At 38.1% G+C, this 19,217-nt stretch overlaps 1 protein-coding gene across 1 annotated transcript in view; it reads left to right on the top strand.

The window, feature by feature from the left end:
- LOC134663383 (uncharacterized) overlaps positions 1–13,354 on the top strand; it is a 32,281-nt gene extending 18,927 nt beyond the window's left edge. The window contains exons 10-13 of the mRNA XM_063519746.1: positions 1,259–1,402; positions 2,769–2,915; positions 10,931–11,038; positions 11,786–13,354. Of these exons, the coding sequence (XP_063375816.1) occupies positions 1,259–1,402; positions 2,769–2,915; positions 10,931–11,038; positions 11,786–11,801 (415 nt within the window). The 3' untranslated portion in view covers positions 11,802–13,354. The remainder of the gene's footprint in view (positions 1–1,258; positions 1,403–2,768; positions 2,916–10,930; positions 11,039–11,785) is intronic.
- The last annotated feature ends 5,863 nt before the right edge of the window (positions 13,355–19,217 follow it).

The raw sequence follows: 19,217 nt of genomic DNA on the forward strand, positions 1-19,217 counted from the left end.
CTTTTTCTATAACTCCCGCTAAACCTGCGTGCTATTGCACATTTAGTGAGCGAGTGCGATGAAATAGTATTATCATACAGAACGGCCGCGCACCGCCCCGCCCCGACTCGCATTACCTCGCCCCGCGACTGGCCGCGACATGAATCTGGCGGACTTCTGGCGTCCTCTCAGTAAAACGACTTACCCACACATACACAATGACGCGTCACAAACGTGCCGCGCACACATATAAACGCAAATGATTTTTAATGTTTGGCGTGTCCACCTTGTGGTATAGTGTATATAAATTACCTATTTATGGTGATCGATTCGATTTTACTCGGTGGGACTTGATCCCCCGACCAAAAACGGTCATATATGGTAGATATATTCGCTGTATTGAGTAAGGTCTTGGTAGCTCAGATGGAAGTGCACCGGGCTAGCGATCGAGTGGTCATCGATTCAAGTCCCACCCAAAACAGTGAATTTTTGTGAAAGTTTTTATGTCCACTAATATTAAAAAAAAAAAATTAAAGGTCTTACGTATACGAAATCTGCATATTCGGATTCGTATTTGGCGTCTCGAAAAACGTGTCTAGGATTTTCATTGGCCTAGGGGAGCCCCTTAATTTGTTTCGAAGCACAAAAATCGGCTTTCCTAGGATAGCGGTGCCGTCATATAGCGGCCGTTTCCATACTAAATAATACGGGTAAATATGGATGTCGTAGTCTACAACCCCGCACCACAAAACAGATAGGAACAGAAGTCAATCACATGTATGTACTTCACTTTTCATACCTACGTTCGGCGGTCGCTCTAGGGTTGTTAACTATAGCTTATGCACAAAAAACTATCGTGGTAGTGGCACTCGTATCAGCTCGTATCTAGTTGTTTGATTTATTGTTGAGGATGGAACGGAAATATAAATTAATAATAACTGAATTATTTTAATTTTAATGTCATTGTTAAACTGGTAGTTAAAAAAACGATAATTCACCGTTTATTGTTGAATTTAAACAACCATCTACTGAACATTTATAATAACTTTTTGTTTTGTTTCTCCATTATTGCACAAAAAAGTTCACAGACGCGTGTCTCAAGCGGATGGCACTCGCGCTCGCACTGGTCCCAACCGGTCCGAGATATCGTGTCCGTGAGCAGTGTCTATGTGTGTGTTGCTCGAGCGCGCTTTGTATGTAGATTGATTTCTGTACCTATCTGTTTTGTGCCCGCACCGCTATCCTAGGAAACTAGAGCATAAGGAGTTTTTTTTTTCAGTTCACTGTCCTGTTCCCGAGTCCTCCAAGTCCTGGTACCTAAATTACTAGTGACGGACCCAACGTCGCCCGCCCACAAGCGACCGAAGCCGCGCTTCGACGCGCCCAGCCCTAACGGAGCCACCGACTCGCGAGTCATCGTGTCGTGAGTACATTGTAAATATAGTGTAAATATACACATGTAAATCCTCTAGAGCAGCGGTTCTCAAACTTTTTTGGTGACGGAACCCTTTTGGAAAGCGAAATATTTGACGGATCCCCAAATTAAATATTTTCGTTCGTCACTGTCGACCAGATATACCTATTGTTATTTTCTTATTATTACAAGTATTTTCGTGGAACCCCAACAGAGGCTTTGCGGAACCCTAGGGTTCCGCGGAACACACTTTGAGAATGGCAGCTGTAGAGTCTAGACGGAGCTTAGAGAAATTATTTCATAAAACCGATGCTGCCAAAAATACAGGGGTGCGGGGGATGAGGTGAGCGAGTCCCGTGCCGTGATTGGTCCGTTCAAAGACACGGGCATCACACAAAGACACTTTGACTCGAAAATGGAGTAAAACTACCGTATATTTGTGGCAGAGGGGGTAGCGCTACTATGCTCAGTCTGGAGGATGTCTTGTCTGTGAGTTAGTCAAACCAATTTGTCAGCCAGTAAGAACCAGGAAAACTACGCTCATCCTTTTCTTTTGGGTGCTAGCACTAGTGTAATGGGGCCCACTGATTAACAGTCCGCTGGACGGTATCGGCCTGTCAGTTGTTCGGAACTGTCAAAATTTTGTTCTAACTGACAGGCCGATACCGTCCGGCGGACTGTTAATCAGTGGGCCCCTTAAGACAAAATAGTATGATTCTAGCTCTCTGTCTATGATTGAAATGAGACATTCCTTTGACAAACTATGTTATACAGTCAGCAGCAGAAGTTGCTAAGCGGGCGAGGTGCTTAAAATTAGTAAAATTACACGCTCTTATTCTCTTAACAATAAAACCGCGTCAAGATCATTTTGAACACCTCGCCCGCTTAGCAATTTCTGTTGTTAACTTTACCTGCTGACGATCTGTCTGGCCTAGTGGGTGGGTGCCTATGAAGCTGGTCCCGGGTTTGAATCTCGGTAAGGGCATGTAATTGTGTGATGAGGACAAGCAACCCATACCATTTGACAGTTCGTGGACTAATAATATTAAGAAATGACTCCCTAGTATAACCAGGCGTGCGAAACCCCTGACTTCGGTCAAACTCGGCTCCGCTCGGCTCAGCATTGCTCCGAGCAATTATTAGGGTTGGCACCACTTGACTTCCTTTTGCGTGCACGACCACAGATAAAGATAATCACTTGATTTTTGACAACCCTAAATAGCCGAAAGGGATAGTGCCATATATTAGAAAGAGACAGCATGATTCGACCCTGAACCGCTGTCAAACTTCGTTTTTGTAGGAAGTTTCGTTTCTGTACGGTTATTAATTATTCTGTGGTATAACTTTAAATTGTATAATTATTTATTACTAACAGGGAAGAATTAGAATCTCAAGCCAGAGAAATAGAGTCGGGCGAGCCTAGCCGCACGCCCACCAATAAACGCAACGACAGCAGACAGGGGCAAAACCAACAGCAGAGTTACAGGGACCAAGAGGGGCAGGGGCAACAAGAGAGTTACAGGTACCGGTATTACATGCCTTCTTCTTCCTGGCGTTATCCCGGCATTTCGCCACGGCTCATGAGAGCCTGGGGTCCGCTTGACAACTAATCCCATGATTTGACGTAGGCACTAGTTTTTACGAAAGCGACTGCCATCTGACCTTCCAACCCAGAGGGTAAACTGTAACGGTGCGTGTAACGAAGCGTTACACTATCGACCTTCATACTATTTCTGGCACCATACAAATTCTAAATTCCTTTTTGAAATTCAAATCCTATTCCAAATTCCATTCAATGATTTTTATTTTCAGTTCGATCACATACTTTGATCGATAAACATCATTTTATCTAACGGACTGTACTTCCCAAGTTTCTAAACACGACCGTTTAAGTGTGATTTTTATTAGTAAACGTAATAATTCATAAGTGCGTGCAGTTCAGTATAGTGCTCGTTTTGTGGCCCTGCACACCTTCCAGATATATACCTACATCATCACCAAGGCACATATTGTAAGTTATTTGATTTCTAACCTTCTGAATTACGAAAGTATTTTTATACATACCTATCTGTTAACACGTAACCTGTATTGTTACAGGTGCCTTTTTATTTAAATATTAAATACCCCTCATCGCTCTGGATCCTGACTTTCATTCCCATCATCCCCGTGAGGCTCCTCTACCTGCCCCCTCACACTGGCGCTACCAACGTGATCGAATCCAGAACACCCCTACGACGAACCTACCCACCCACCCTACGACGCAGAGCAGCCCTTCTCTTCGTGCCTCCTCCGCTACGCTCGTGCTCCTACACCACGCCGACGCCTACTACTTTTGACGACATTTTTTTTTTATCAATTTTATATATCTTGTAATAGTTAGCATAAGATCTTTTCAAAATTCTAAAAGGTTATAGTCGACCCAACCCAAATTTTCGCAATATCTCTCGGCCTAACATCATTTTATTTAATTTTCTATTTTACAACCAACCTTTTATCTAATCCTCAACCGTTTAACCAAAATTTCCCCCTTAAATAACCAATTACATATACATCTATCATCATTCATCATCTTATACCAATTTACCTATATCTATTTTCTAATCCCTATTATGCCAGCGTCCTACGCTTTTTGTCGCGCCACGTAACAAAACTCTTAACATAGTGATTACACAAAACATCTATCACATACAATTACACAATCCAAGATTTCCACTGAAATCTCACAAATTGGTTTCAATCCTAAGTGTTTTTAAAACTCCTTGGAGTCACTGAAGTGCGAACCAATCCTGACTTACGGCAGTACTGTTGGAGATAATCCGATAGCTTATCCTTCACCCGATTAAATAAATATACACAACTAAGCCTAATATCAATAAACTTCTCCTTTCGATTCAATAAAAAATAAAATTTAATAACTACATATTTTATTTATATTGATAACATCAATTATTATCTTCGTAATAGGTATCCACTTTAATAAACAATGAATCCAGCACTATTAAATAAACCTGAACTCATCTATGAGCTCAAACTCAGGAACATTCAGTTCCCAGCCACCGCGCAGGCTGATGATTTAAGACAGCTCCTCACTCCAAATTTATTCGCGGACCCGTGTTCGAATCTCTCCAGCCCATATGATCTTGAACAGGATATCACCGAAATTAGCAGATGCCTCACAATAGTTTCTTCTCAGCTACAGCTTGCGACCACCAACCAAGCGAAGCACGATAGAATAGCGGTTTTCTTATTTCATTTATGTAACAGAATAGAACGTCTCCATATTACCACTGAATTATCTCCAGAAATTATTGACAACTATTCGAAAATATGCGAATTATTGTCAAAATGTCAAACAAAATTTAACATGTCACAACCGTCAACAACAACGTCAACTTACGCGTCAGCAACCTCTTTGATAGATGATTCCACAAATTTAGACCTACTTGCTCGAAAATTAACCAACCTCTCTGAAGCAAAACCAAGCGATTTTAAAAAATTCAACTATAAAGGCGATAGTTGCCCTTATGATTTTATTCGAAACATCGAAGAGTTTGCAACTGCGCGTAACATTGACGACAAACGCTTACACAAATATATATACGATTTTTTATCAGGCACTCCTTTAGATTGGTATAGGTCAAAGAAAACAACCCTTACAGATTGGAAATCATTTAAAACCCACTTCTTAAAAGATTTCGAATTGCATGACCATGACCACAACTTACTACAAAATATACATTCCCGTAAACAAAAACAACATGAACGAATAATAATGTATTTTTCAGCCATGGAAGCCCTCTTTTCCAAATTACATGAACCCCTTTCTGAAAAACAAAAAATAGATATCCTCCGTAGAAACATGAGCCCTTATTACAGTTCCAGATTAGTTCCTACAGATGTTACGTCTATAGACACATTATTCCAATCGTGCAAATGGTACGAAAGCTGTAATACTACCTCTACTTATAGCTCTAGCAACTATACCAACATTCAACAAGATTCTAACCATACCCCCCCTTCCCAACCGTACATACCACCATTCCCATTTAATAAACCGGTCCATACTGTAACAGCACCACCTTCTACGTTACGTTACTCCTGTCCGCGTTGCAGAACAAACGATCATTCTTTAGATATTTGTACAAGTAAAAATATAGTATGCTTCCGCTGTGGCAAACAAAATGTCACTTTTGCAAAATGTACAGTTTGCCATAAATTTCCAAAAAACGCATAAAGGAGAAAAGTAACTTAAATAAAACTACTGCTACAGAATGGAACCAATGGTTAGATACCATTAAATTATTTATGTCATCATACAATACTACATCAGCACTTTTCACTCAAGATCCATACGATGAACGACCTTATGTCAACATCCAGACAAATAATTTAACTTTATGTGGCCTCTTAGACAGTGGCAGTGCTTTAACTATTTTCGGAAATAATTCCCATAAAATTCTCTCATCCCACAATTTTACCATAAATTACGACCATAAAGTCGTAGGCTCTGTAGCCGACGGCTACCCTATATACTCTATTGGTACAATTCAACTACCAATTTCGTACAAAAATATTGTGGCTATTATTACCGCTCATGTTATCCCTACTGTAAAGCAACCCTTGATTCTAGGCACAAATTTTTGGAGAAAATTCAATATAGCTCCCCACATATTACCTGACATAACGTCATATTCTGATAAACATATAGATACCCTAGTTATTTCCACCTGCGACCAACACATCACTAATTATGACAACCTTTCTGAAACTCAACAGTTAATTTCAGATACTATTATTGAAAAATTTAAAAATATTTCAACAGAAACCAAACCCTTAGGACGAACCCACCTCATTGAACATCACATAGATACCGGTGACCATCCACCAATCAAACAGCGATGCTATAGGCTTTCTCCGGAGAAACAAAAAGCTTTATGCAAAGAAGTTGATGAAATGCTAAAGCTTAATGTTATCGAACCCTGTGAAAGCCCATGGCTAAACCCTGTCATAATAACTCCTAAAAAAGATGGAACGTGGCGTTTTTGCATCGACAGCCGTAAACTAAATTCGATTACGCGCAAAGATGCCTACAAACTCCCACTCATTTCTGACATTCTAGATAATCTAAAAAATGCTAAATATCTATCATCGATAGACATAGCAAAAGCATTTTGGGAAATACCCCTACGCCCTTCCGATAGACCTAAAACTAGTTTCCATGTACCCTCAAAAGGCATGTACATGTTTCGCGTAATGCCTTTTGGATTGACTAATGCCCCTGCTACACAACAACGCTTTATGGATGCGTTATTCCCTTCTGACAACCTTGATAACTCAGTATTTACCTACTTAGATGATATTATCATCATAAGTAATACTTTCGATGAACACATCACTTTACTTAATAAAGTTTACCAAAGGCTAGTACAAGCCAACATTACTATAAACTTCCCCAAGTGTTCATTTTTCAAAAAAGAACTTAAATATCTTGGTTACATAGTTAATGAACACGGCTTTCAAACAGATCCTGACAAGGTTAAGGCAATACTTAACATCCCACCTCCCACAACTCCTCGAGAAGTTAAAAAGTTCCTAGGTACAGCAAGTTGGTATAGACGCTTTATCCCCGATTTCAGCACAAAGGTTGCACCACTAACTAAACTTACCTCCACTTCCAAAAAAGCACCACCATTTAAATGGACATCACTAGAAGACAATGCCTTTAAATCCATTAAAGAAGCTCTAGTCTCTACCCCTGTTCTTGCTTGCCCAGACTTCTCAAAACCCTTCGCAGTCCACTGTGATGCATCCAGCTTCGGCATCGGTGCCATGCTGACCCAAGAATTTGATGGCGTTGAGAAACCCATTGCTTATATGAGCAAATCCCTAACTGGTCCCCAAAGAAATTACTCAATTACAGAAAGAGAACTCTTAAGTGTCTTACTAGCCCTAGAACATTGGCGTTGCTATCTTGACAACGGCTTAAAGTTCACAATCTACACAGACCATTCCGCATTACAATGGTTTCTCCATCTAGATAATCCAACCGGACGTCTAGCCCGCTGGAGTATTCGTCTATCTACATTTAACTTCGAAATTAAACATAAACGTGGTAAAGATCATCTAATCCCTGACGCTTTATCACGCTTACCTTCAGTAGACGTTATTAACTACAATAGTTCTAATACCAATGACGACTGGTATAATAATATCTACGCTAAATGCAGTTCTAACCCCAACACCACTCCAGATTACATAATACATAATAATAAATTATACCGATACTCAAAAACACCTTCGTTACTCCAATCTGAGTATAATTGGAAAGAAGTTATCCCACTAGAGTACAGAATACCCATTATCACAGAAAATCATTCCACCCCAACTTGCGCTCATTTCGGAACATTTAAAACATACAATAAAGTTAAATTGAAATATTTTTGGCCAGGAATGTACAAAGATATTTCAAATTTTATTGCCAAATGCGAGACTTGCTTAGCTTGCAAACACCAAACCCAACTAAAACTTGGCCTAATGGGTAAACCTAAGCAATGCTCTCGACCCTTTCAATGCATTTCAATAGATTTGATCGGCCCCTTGCCTACTACACTAAAACACAACAGATTCATCTTTGTCGTTACTTGCTGTTTTTCAAAATACTGCCTCCTCTTTGCGATTAAACGTGCTACGTCATCAGTAATCGTTCATATTCTAGAAAACCTAGTTTTCCTAGTGTACGGAATCCCACAGACCATAATTCTTGACCATGGTCCTCAATTCGTTAGTCAAGAGACAACGGATTTATTCCACTCCTATCAGATCCCAAAAATACACTATTGCGCAATTAAATGCGCCCAACCAAATCCCGTGGAGAGATATAATAAAGTTGTTACCACAGCAATATCCTCATTCATACAGGATGACCACAGGAATTGGGATATCAACCTACATAAGATACAATTTGCTATTAATACTTCCGTAAATGAAACAACAAATTATACTCCTTCTTTCCTTGTATTTGGTCGCGAATTAGTCACATGTGGATCAGCATACGATAAATCTGATCTCACAGATGATATTATATTCGCGCCCAGAGACGAATACGCTGATAATCTTGGTCTTCTCCAGCCTGTCTTCTCCGAAGTACAAGCCCGTCTTTGGAGAGCACACCAAACCAATTCTTCATCGTATAATAAACATCACCAACATTTCGAATTCAACGAAAATGACATCGTCTGGAAACGAAATTACGCAATTAGTAATTCTCCTAAACACTATTCTGCTAAACTTGCACCCAAGTTTATTAAATGTTCTATCCTAAAAAAAATATCACCCTTAGTATATGTCCTACAAGACATGTCCGGCAAAATGCTCGGACGATGGCATATTAGAGACCTTAAACCTCTCCCCAAAATTCTAAAATAAATAATATACTGTTTTTCCTTAATTAGATTCTTATTTGGCTCAAACTTAGCTACTTTTCTCCTAAGCTCCTAACTTGTAAAATATTGTATATAATGTTATACATTTATAATTATATCTCATCCCCATTATACATTTCGGACTCATTACATTTCGTACATACCTACTTAGTACGAATTTATACGTTCATTTATACTATTTAATTTATATAACGTTATATTACGTTCATATAACGTTACTCAAAACTAACTCTACCAGAGTTAGAACAATACTTATTTATATATTTCTTCCCTTGACATAACGTTCATATTTACGTACTTAGGTACATACGTACCGTACAGTACATTTATTAATTCCATTAAGGAATTATCTTATAATATTTTGTAGTAATCCTACATTCCATACGGCATTACTTTGTTGAATAAATTTCAACAATCGTACTCTTTGTAGGTACACATTATTGTAGATATTATATTTAGATTCATTAATATTCAGCGGGTGGTTACTGATTAATAAGCCTTAATACCAATGGAGAGCGATTTAATGAGTACGTCCTCTACTTAAAGGAGTACTCTATTGAAACTTATTTTGGTTAAACAATTAACCAAAATTTTATAAGATGATGTATGAATGACCTTTGGTATGCATGTTTAAATCGCCTCTCTTGTATGATAAACATTGTATATAACATCCCCACCTTCTAAATTTATCACTCATACCCATATTCATTACATTATATTTACATTACGGAAAAATCCTTTGGCCATAAGCCCCAGGATTTTCCCTTCCAGGGCGACCCCGGTAGTGTAACGGTGCGTGTAACGAAGCGTTACACTATCGACCTTCATACTATTTCTGGCACCATACAAATTCTAAATTCCTTTTTGAAATTCAAATCCTATTCCAAATTCCATTCAATGATTTTTATTTTCAGTTCGATCACATACTTTGATCGATAAACATCATTTTATCTAACGGACTGTACTTCCCAAGTTTCTAAACACGACCGTTTAAGTGTGATTTTTATTAGTAAACGTAATAATTCATAAGTGCGTGCAGTTCAGTATAGTGCTCGTTTTGTGGCCCTGCACACCTTCCAGATATATACCTACATCATCACCAAGGCACATATTGTAAGTTATTTGATTTCTAACCTTCTGAATTACGAAAGTATTTTTATACATACCTATCTGTTAACACGTAACCTGTATTGTTACAGGTGCCTTTTTATTTAAATATTAAATACCCCTCATCGCTCTGGATCCTGACTTTCATTCCCATCATCCCCGTGAGGCTCCTCTACCTGCCCCCTCACATAAACTAGGCCTTATTGGGATTAGTCCGGTTTCCTCACGATGTTTTCCTTCACCGAAAAGCGACTGGTAAATATCAAATGATATTTCGTACATAAGTTCCGAAAAACTCATTGGTACGAGCCGGGGTTTGAACTCGCGACCTTCAGATTGCAAGTCGCACGCTCTCACCGCTAGGCCACCAGCGCTTCCACCGTACCAGTATTACATGTAAAATCATAAAAAATCGAAATGTGTAATGTAATTATAGTTTTTTTTTAGCATTAGAAAATGACTACGCAATCTTGACGTGTATTAGCTTTTTTAAAATCAGTAACTATTACTAATGAAAACAAAAGAATGTAAATAATCGTACAGGATTCGTAATTGTTACATATTTGCCGTGACTTATTATTCAATAACAAGATTCGTCAAGATCGTTTACCTTTTATCTAATGCTAAATAATGCTAAAAACGAGCTATAGTCAGACCGTAAAAAGTCTGCAGCGGATTTGATAGCCCACGAAGTGTAATGGTGCGACTATATCATGGACGACTGACGACGACGAATGCACTTAATGTGTGTTTTCATTACAATCTACATAATTGGTTACTTTCTGCACTTATTATACAATAGTTATTTACGATACAAGTGCGAAAAATAGGAAATTCGCAACGAGTGGCGAATTACCTACGAGTATCGTACGTTTTACAGTACATACATAGCCCTTTAAATTTTTGACACAGTTACGTAATGTGCTTATTATAGCACAGTGTGTCGTAATGGAGCATCAGATGTACTGTAAATAAGTATTTTCCACAGGAGAGACAGCGGTGACAGCGATAGCGGAAGCGGAGCGGACAGGGTCAGCGAGGGCAGGACGCGGCGGAACCGGAAACCGGTCACTTATAAAGAGAAGCCTTTAAATCGGTATGTTGTTATATTTTTTACAGTACATAATATGGTCCTTCTTTCCTTGTGTCACATTTCCTTGCCCCCCACTCCTGTGACGTAATCATGGTTGCCCCCGATAGCGATAGCGGAGCGGACAGAGTTCGTGAGATCAGAACTAGACGCAACAGGATGCCTGTCTGTTATAAAGAGAAGCCTTTAAATAGGTATGGTGATTTATTTTAAACTAGCTTCGTCCCTAACTTCACCTGCCCATTGATGATAATGTTTAGTAAAAAATTATATCCTATGGTGGCCAGTTATTGACCTTATTATACTAAAATGAATACTGTTTATAACAGAATTCATTTTAGTATAGGGTGGCCAGTTATTAAAAAGTGGCCAGTAGGTAATTGACGACGCATGCCTGGCGCTTGTAGCAAAGAGTTATAAGTTGTGAAAGAGATGTCAAGTGTAAGAATATCGTGCTTTAGATTTGATAGTTGATGTAGATGGCGCTGTACAGCTCCGTTACTGGCCACCGGGTAATAAGTGGCCACCCTAAACTAAAAATGAATTCAATTAACCTATGAACAGAATTCATTGTAGTATATAATAAACATTATATAAGGTTTCAATAACCGGCCACCCTCAATAACTTTCTGTTTATAGGAGAATAAAGTTCATTTTTAGTTTTGGGTGGCCAGTTACTAACAGGTGGCCAGGTACTGGCGAATTTTACTTAACAATATCATTTTTTCCGACGTCATTTAATTTTTTTTTCAGGAAACTGCGGAGATGATAACAGCCGTCGACTGTAGGCGAATTACACAATTATATTAATTACTTATTTATTGTTTTTATTACTATTTACGGTTACAGTTTACAGTGTAACATTATCTGTACCAAAATTTACTTCTTCCCACCTTAACTATTTTCAATGGTCTGCCTAGTATAGGACCCAATAATTGCGTTATAATGTAATTTTTAGAAGGTTATTAGAAGCTTTTATTTAATATAAAACGTTCGTATGTAATTATGTAAGTTGTCTTCAAAATTGACTGTGTAACCAGTATTTAGAAAATTGTTAACATCACAGTTGATATTGTTTGTTTTAGGGCCCTATCCCACTGGCGAGTTCGCTCGAGCGCGCAACGAGTTCGATATTCGCTAGTGTGATAGAGCCCTTAGCTTTATTTTTATAGTGAAAGTTAAATTGGTATTGTTTGATCTGAGGCAAAAATAGATAAAATTAAAATAAAAAACCGGTCAAGTGCGAGTTGTACTCGCGTTCCAAGGGTTCCGCACATAAGTCTGACTCACGCTTGACTGCACATTTCTAATAGATTTTCCTGTCAAATTTATAGGTAAAGTACTATTTTGTGTATTTTTTTCAAAATTTTCAGAGGTAGTACTTTCAGAGATAAAAGGGGAGGGGGGAATGGTCGGACAGACAGACAGACCCACGAGTGATCCTATAAGGGTTCCGTTTTTTTCTTTTGAGGTACGGAACCCTAAAAAACATTTATTCCTAACTTCTAAATAAACTGAATTTTAAAATAGACTGCCCATATAACCATTCCAGTCGCAGAATCATCAAAGTGGTAACTAAATGTCAGATGTGTCGTAACAGAGTCCACACAATGTGTCTAGAATTGTTTCGAAACAAAGTGTCGTCGCCGTGTGTACACTTTTCCGTAACAAGGTGTCGACACATTTGTGTGCACTTTGCGTGCGGTTTGCGACTAAATCTGACAGCAAATTTGTGACAGCAAATGTCAATATAAAATACCTCTTGAAAACCAAGGTTTGTCAAACTACTATTAGTGTCTCGTGTGCTCGTAAGTAATTCTAGTAAGTCATCATGGGCGATGCAAATGATAATAATCGACCAAAACCATATAAACACCCAACACCCGTCAACCTTTTACAGAAAAGTTTTTAAAGAAATGCAATAAGCTACTTAGGTCAGCCAACGAATGCTCAAAAAAGTTGTAGAGGGAAATGCTCGGAACACAATTTTTGACTCTGTAACTTGGTTTGGACAAGTTAGGAGGTGAACATATCAAAAGTCCCCGGCCGTAACCCTTGAGCGGGGGGAAGAGAGGGGGCTTTGAATGTCCCATTTTCCGGTTTTTCGATTATATCTCGGAAACTATGCATCTTAGCGACATGGCCACTTATACAAAATGAAAGTTAATTTAATTTGTTACAAGTTTATTCAGTCAATTTTTTCGATATGTTGAATAGTTTTTGAGATATCCGCTCTTGAAAGTTTAGTTTATTTAGGGCTCTCAATTTTATCTTGATATATCTACATCAGTGAAGGTGCTAGGCCGTGTATGGTATCGTTTTCGTATAAATCTGGGTTGCTGAATCCATTTAAGGTATCACATTGAAACCATTCCACAAAATTAAAAAAATCTTTTTAGGGTTCCGTACCTCAAAAGCAAAAAACGGAATCCTTATAGGATCACTCGTGCGTCTGTATGTCTGTCTGTCTGAATACACAAAATAGTTCTTTGCCTATAGATGTCAGGAAAACCTATTAGAAATGTGCAGTCAAGCGCGAGTCGGACTTAATGTACTGAACCCTTAATACGCGAGTCCGACTCGCACTTGGTCGGTTTTTTTTAAACTCCTCTTGACGCTTAACCGCTGAACCGATTTCGTTGAAATTTGGTATAGAAATAGTTTGCGTCCCGGAACAGGACATAGGATAGATCTTATAACCAAAATCATCTTTTGAAGGTGTGACAAGTGGCGTGGAAATTTGTACGGGAAATCAATAACCGCTGAACCGATTTATATTAAATTTGGGATGGTCTACATCTTTGATTTAGTTAAAAATGATAAAAAAAAACATGACCTCAAACCTAAACTTGAAACAGTATTAACTTCAAGAAGTCAATTCTGAATTCCCCCCTACACCTCATTTCACACCTTTGAAGGATGATTTTTGAGATAACTTATGTCCTGTCTCGGGACTCAAAATATATGTGTACTAAATTTAAATTAAAACTGTTCAGCAGTGTAAACGTGAAGAGGAGTTTAAAAGAAAGTAAGTTTATATGTTTTTACTTTGGAATGGTGTCAATGTGATACCATAACTAAATTTGCTGCGAATTTATACGAAAACGATACCAAACATGGCCTCGTAGCTTTACTGTTGTAGAAGTCAAAATAAAATTGAGAGCCCTAAATTCTTATTACTTGACCAAACTTGTGTAGAAGGAAAAGGAAAAATAAAAGTCTTCGGCAGGAATATAAGACACAAATATAATTTTTTTTTGCGTTACTATTTCAATTATCAAATATAAACATACCTTGATTATATTATTCTAGTGAGATCCTCACAGATAAACAAAAACATTTACTTAAAAAATTACAAGGTCGAAATGTCACGGAACTTGTGAGAGTAATACGTGAAAAATAAAAACTTTTATGACAAAAAAATCTGGACACAATTTAAGAAGCATCCAATTGCGTCGAGGAATCATCTGTATTTTTGCTTGTTTCATTACCTCCTCGCTTCTTTTTTTGTCCTTTGTATTCTGTAGCAATTTGTTAGATCTGAAAATAAAGATAACTTGCGTCGTCACGGATGTCGATTTATAGGTCCCTAAAGGGAGTGCAGAATTCGAAAACGATGATCATTTTATAATCCAAGATGGCCGCTACGTATTTTGTCATAAAAGTCGTCATGAATATCGTTTTATAGGTTTTAGGAAGTGCCGATTTCGAAAATGATGACCAGTTTGGAATCCAAGATGTGTGCCGTGCACTTTGTCATAAAAGTCGTCATGGATATCGTTTTATAGGTTTTAAGGAGTGCAGAATTCGAAAATGATGACCATTCTGGATTCCAAGATGTCTGCCGTGCACTTTGTCATATAAGCCGTCATAGATGTTGATTTATAGGTGTTAGGAAGAGCAGATTTCGAAAATGATGACCATGAATGACCAACAAAACGACATCCATGTCGACTTTTAACATAGTGCATGGCCGCCATCTTCGATTCCAAAATAGTTATTATTTTCGAAATCTGCGCTCCCTAAAACCTATAAAATGACAGCCATGACGACTTTAATAACATACTGCATGGCCGCCATTTTGGATTCCAAAATGGTCACCATTTTCGAAATCAGGGCCCCCTAAAACCTATAAAACGACACCCATGACAACTTTTATGACATAGTGCGTGGCCGCCATTTTGGATTCCAAAATGGCCATCATTTTCGAAATCTGCGTCCCCTAAAACCTACAAAACAACATCCATGACGACTTTTATGACATAGTGCATGGCCGCCATCTTGGAATCCAAAATGGTCATCGTTTTCGAAATCTGCGCCCCCTAAAACCTATAAAACGACACCCATGACGACTTTTATGACATAGTGCATGGCCACCATTTTGGAATCCAAAATGGTCATCATTTTCTAAATCTGCGCCCCCCAAAACCTATAAAACGACACCCATGACAACTTTTATGACAGTGCATGGCCGCCATTTTGGATTTCAAAATGGTCATCATTTTCTAAATCGGGGCCCCCTAAAACCTATAAAACGACATCCATGACGACTTTTATGACATAGTGCATGGCCGCCATTTTGGAATCGAAAATGGTTATCGTTTCGTAATCTGCGCCCCCCCAAAACCTATAAAACGACACCCATGACAACTTTCATGACATAGTGCATGGCCGCCATTCTGGATTCCAAAATGGTCATCATTTTCGAAAGCGGGGCCGTAAAACCTATAAAACGACATCCATGACGACTTTTATAACATAGTGCATGGCCGCCATTTTGGAATCCAAAATGGTCATCGTTTTCGAAATCTGCGCCCCCTAAAACCTATAAAACGACACCCATGACGACTTTTATGACATAGTGCATGGCCACCATTTTGGAATCCAAAATGGTCATCATTTTCTAAATCTGCGCCCCCCAAAACCTATAAAACGACATCCATGACGACTTTTATGACATAGTGCATGGCCGCCATTTTGGAATCGAAAATGGTTATCGTTTTCGAAATCTGCGCCCCCCAAAACCTATAAAACGACACCCATGACGACTTTTATGACATAGTGCATGGCCGCCATTTTGAATTTCAAAATGGTCATCATTTTCTAAATCGGGGCCCCCTAAAACCCATAAAACGACATCCATGACGACTTTTATGACATAGTGCATGGCCGCCATTTTGGAATCGAAAATGGTTATCGTTTTCGAAATCTGCGCCCCCCAAAACCTATAAAACGACACCCATGACGACTTTTATGACATAGTGCATGGCCGCCATTCTGGATTCCAAAATGGCCATCATTTTCGAAAGCGGGGCCCCCTAAAACCTATAAAACAACATCCATGACGACTTTTATGACATAGTACATGGCCGCCATCTTGGAATCCAAATTGGTCATTGTTTTCGAAATCTGCGCCCCTTAAAACCTATAAAACGACACCCATGACGACTTTTATGACATAGTGCATGGCCACCATTTTGGAATCCAAAATGGTCATCATTTTCTAAATCTGCGCCCCCCAAAACCTATAAAACGACACCCATGACGACTTTTATAACATAGTGCATGGCCGCCATTTTGGATTTCAAAATGGTCATCATTTTCTAAATCGGGGCCCCCTAAAACCTATAAAACGACATCCATGACGACTTTTATGACATAGTGCATGGCCGCCATCTTGGAATCCAAAATGGTCATCATTTTTGAAATCTGCGCCTCCTAAAACCTATAAAACGACACCCCTGACGACTTTTATGGCATAGTGCATGGCCGCCATTTTGGATTCCAAAATGGTCATCATTTTCAAAATTGGGGCCCCCTAAAACGTATAAAACGACATCCATGACGACTTTTATGACACAGTGCATGGCCGCCATTTTGGATTCCAAAATGGTCATCATTTTCGAAATCGGCACTCCCTAAAACCTATAAATCGACACCCATCTCGACATTTATGACAAAGTGTTTGGCTACCATCTGCATGCAAGACATTTCTATTATTTTTACGTACAAAAATGGCCCCCTGTCAACTTCCAACCGAATCTATGTTAGGTCGACTAAACTAATCGTGATTAAAATTTGAGGATTAACTTTTTTTATTCCATTAATTAGTCGAATAAACAGTTAATCTATTAAGTCCCATCTCTGACCACGTCATTTTTACACTTTGAGAATATCTGAAAACAAATGAACACAAGGAGCCATTTTGCAAATCCAGTAACTTTGTTATTACTTTTGACAGCGCGTGTCATGTGTCTACACAGAGTCGACACAAAGTCGAAACATTTGCGACTACTTTGTGACTGCAATATTTCTCAGCCTTAAACCATATTTATACATCATAATTAACAAGTTTCGTAGTATGTAAAGCGTTATTTCTGTTATTTAAGTATAGTATACGCATCGAAGTACTAAAAATGCATCAAATAATATATTTATGAACACAAGCACTGAGAAGTAAACAATTTCATTTCCGGCTAAACTAAAACAATGTGGTGGCGCGTTGATTATATTACACTTAGTTTATCAAATCACTCGAGCAGTTTAATTCCCCATAATAATTTAAGTCCTATTGTAATATAAATGCAAACAATATATAATTACGTCTTGTAATCCGTTTTAGAGATGGCGTATTAATGTCACTTATTTTTATTTAACTATTTTTCCATCTGACAGTTTCCATTTGACAGGAACAAAATGAACGAATGAACGAATGATTTTGGCATAAAGTAGTCGCAAACCCGAAACAATGTGTGCACACGGCGACCACACTTTATGTCACTTTGTGTCATGTGTCGACCCTTCCCCATTTCTGGTAACTGTGTCGACACGGCGACGACTCTGCGACTGGAATTGTGACCGAAACAGACGGTGTCGACACAAGATGTGTCTACACCGCGTCGTAACGGCGACTGGAAATGGTTGTATGGGTGACATATATGTTTTAGATACATATTTTACCTCGTACCGCTCAATGCACATTACGATGTACTCTGTTTCAATGGAATTTCAACTTTCATAAAAACAAACACAGTAGCATATCCTTTGTCTCGTAAAATTTTCGAAACTCCTCTATCATTTTAAATGGTGAGCGGCACGAGGTTAAAACAAAACATTTTTTTTTTGAGATATAGGGTAATTCGCCAGTAACTGGCCACCCTATACTAAAAATGAATTCTATTCGCCTACAAACAGAATTCATTTTAGTATACGGTGGCTAGTTATTGAAACCTTATACTAAAATAAATTATGTTTATAGGTGAATATAATTTCATTTTTAGTTTAGGGTGGCCAGTTATTGGCCGGTAGCCAGTTATTGGCGAATTACCCTAATAGACATCTGATATTCTCAAAATCTTTATTATTTTTAATGTTGAGTGTTACAAATAAGTTGTTGTTTGTTATGCAAAGGGAAAAAATGGTGTATTACCTCGCTTGCTTAGTTCTAGACCTAAGCGTAAGATAAAAAGTCGAGGGTTTCACAGCACGAGAGTGAAGTCTTGTAGAAATAAAATACCTGAATATTACATTGTGCAACATGGAGCGTACACACAATGTTTTTCATCACACATGCAATACAAAAATTAAGTATAAAGACAAAAAATTGTTAATTATGGCAGAAACTTCATAATTACCTAGGGAGAACGCTTTTTCTATAACTCCCGCTAAACCTGCGTGCAATTCCACATTTACTGAGCGAGTGTGATGAAAATATTTTAAAATTGAGAAGCAATAAATTGATACCACATCTCTAGATCCAATAAACTAGTGCCTTAGGATTTTACCAAAAACCATAGTCTAGCAAACCTTATTTAAAATATTATGTTAAATGTTTTCAAGATTTTGTTCACACATGCAATTCATACAAACGATTACATACAATAGCCATTCATTGTACAAAATTAATATTATGTTAAACTTATTTATTATTTAAAAAAATATTAGTGGGAAATGACATGTATTGTTGAATAATTAGAATTTAATTTAAATATCAAAATTAACTTAATGTCACAAATCAGATCTCTCACATGATTTAACAGTTAACTTGATCTAGGTGAAAATCTAATAAATAGCTAAGTTTTCTACCTATTATGGCTAGGCTTGCTACTTAAATAAAAATGTTAATGTGGCAAGCAGTATTTTGCCATATTAAAGTTTTTCTTAATGTCACATATTTATATACCTA

This window comes from Cydia fagiglandana, chromosome 4 (genome assembly GCF_963556715.1).
Source record: "Cydia fagiglandana chromosome 4, ilCydFagi1.1, whole genome shotgun sequence".
In the NCBI taxonomy this organism is placed as follows: domain Eukaryota; kingdom Metazoa; phylum Arthropoda; class Insecta; order Lepidoptera; family Tortricidae; genus Cydia; species Cydia fagiglandana.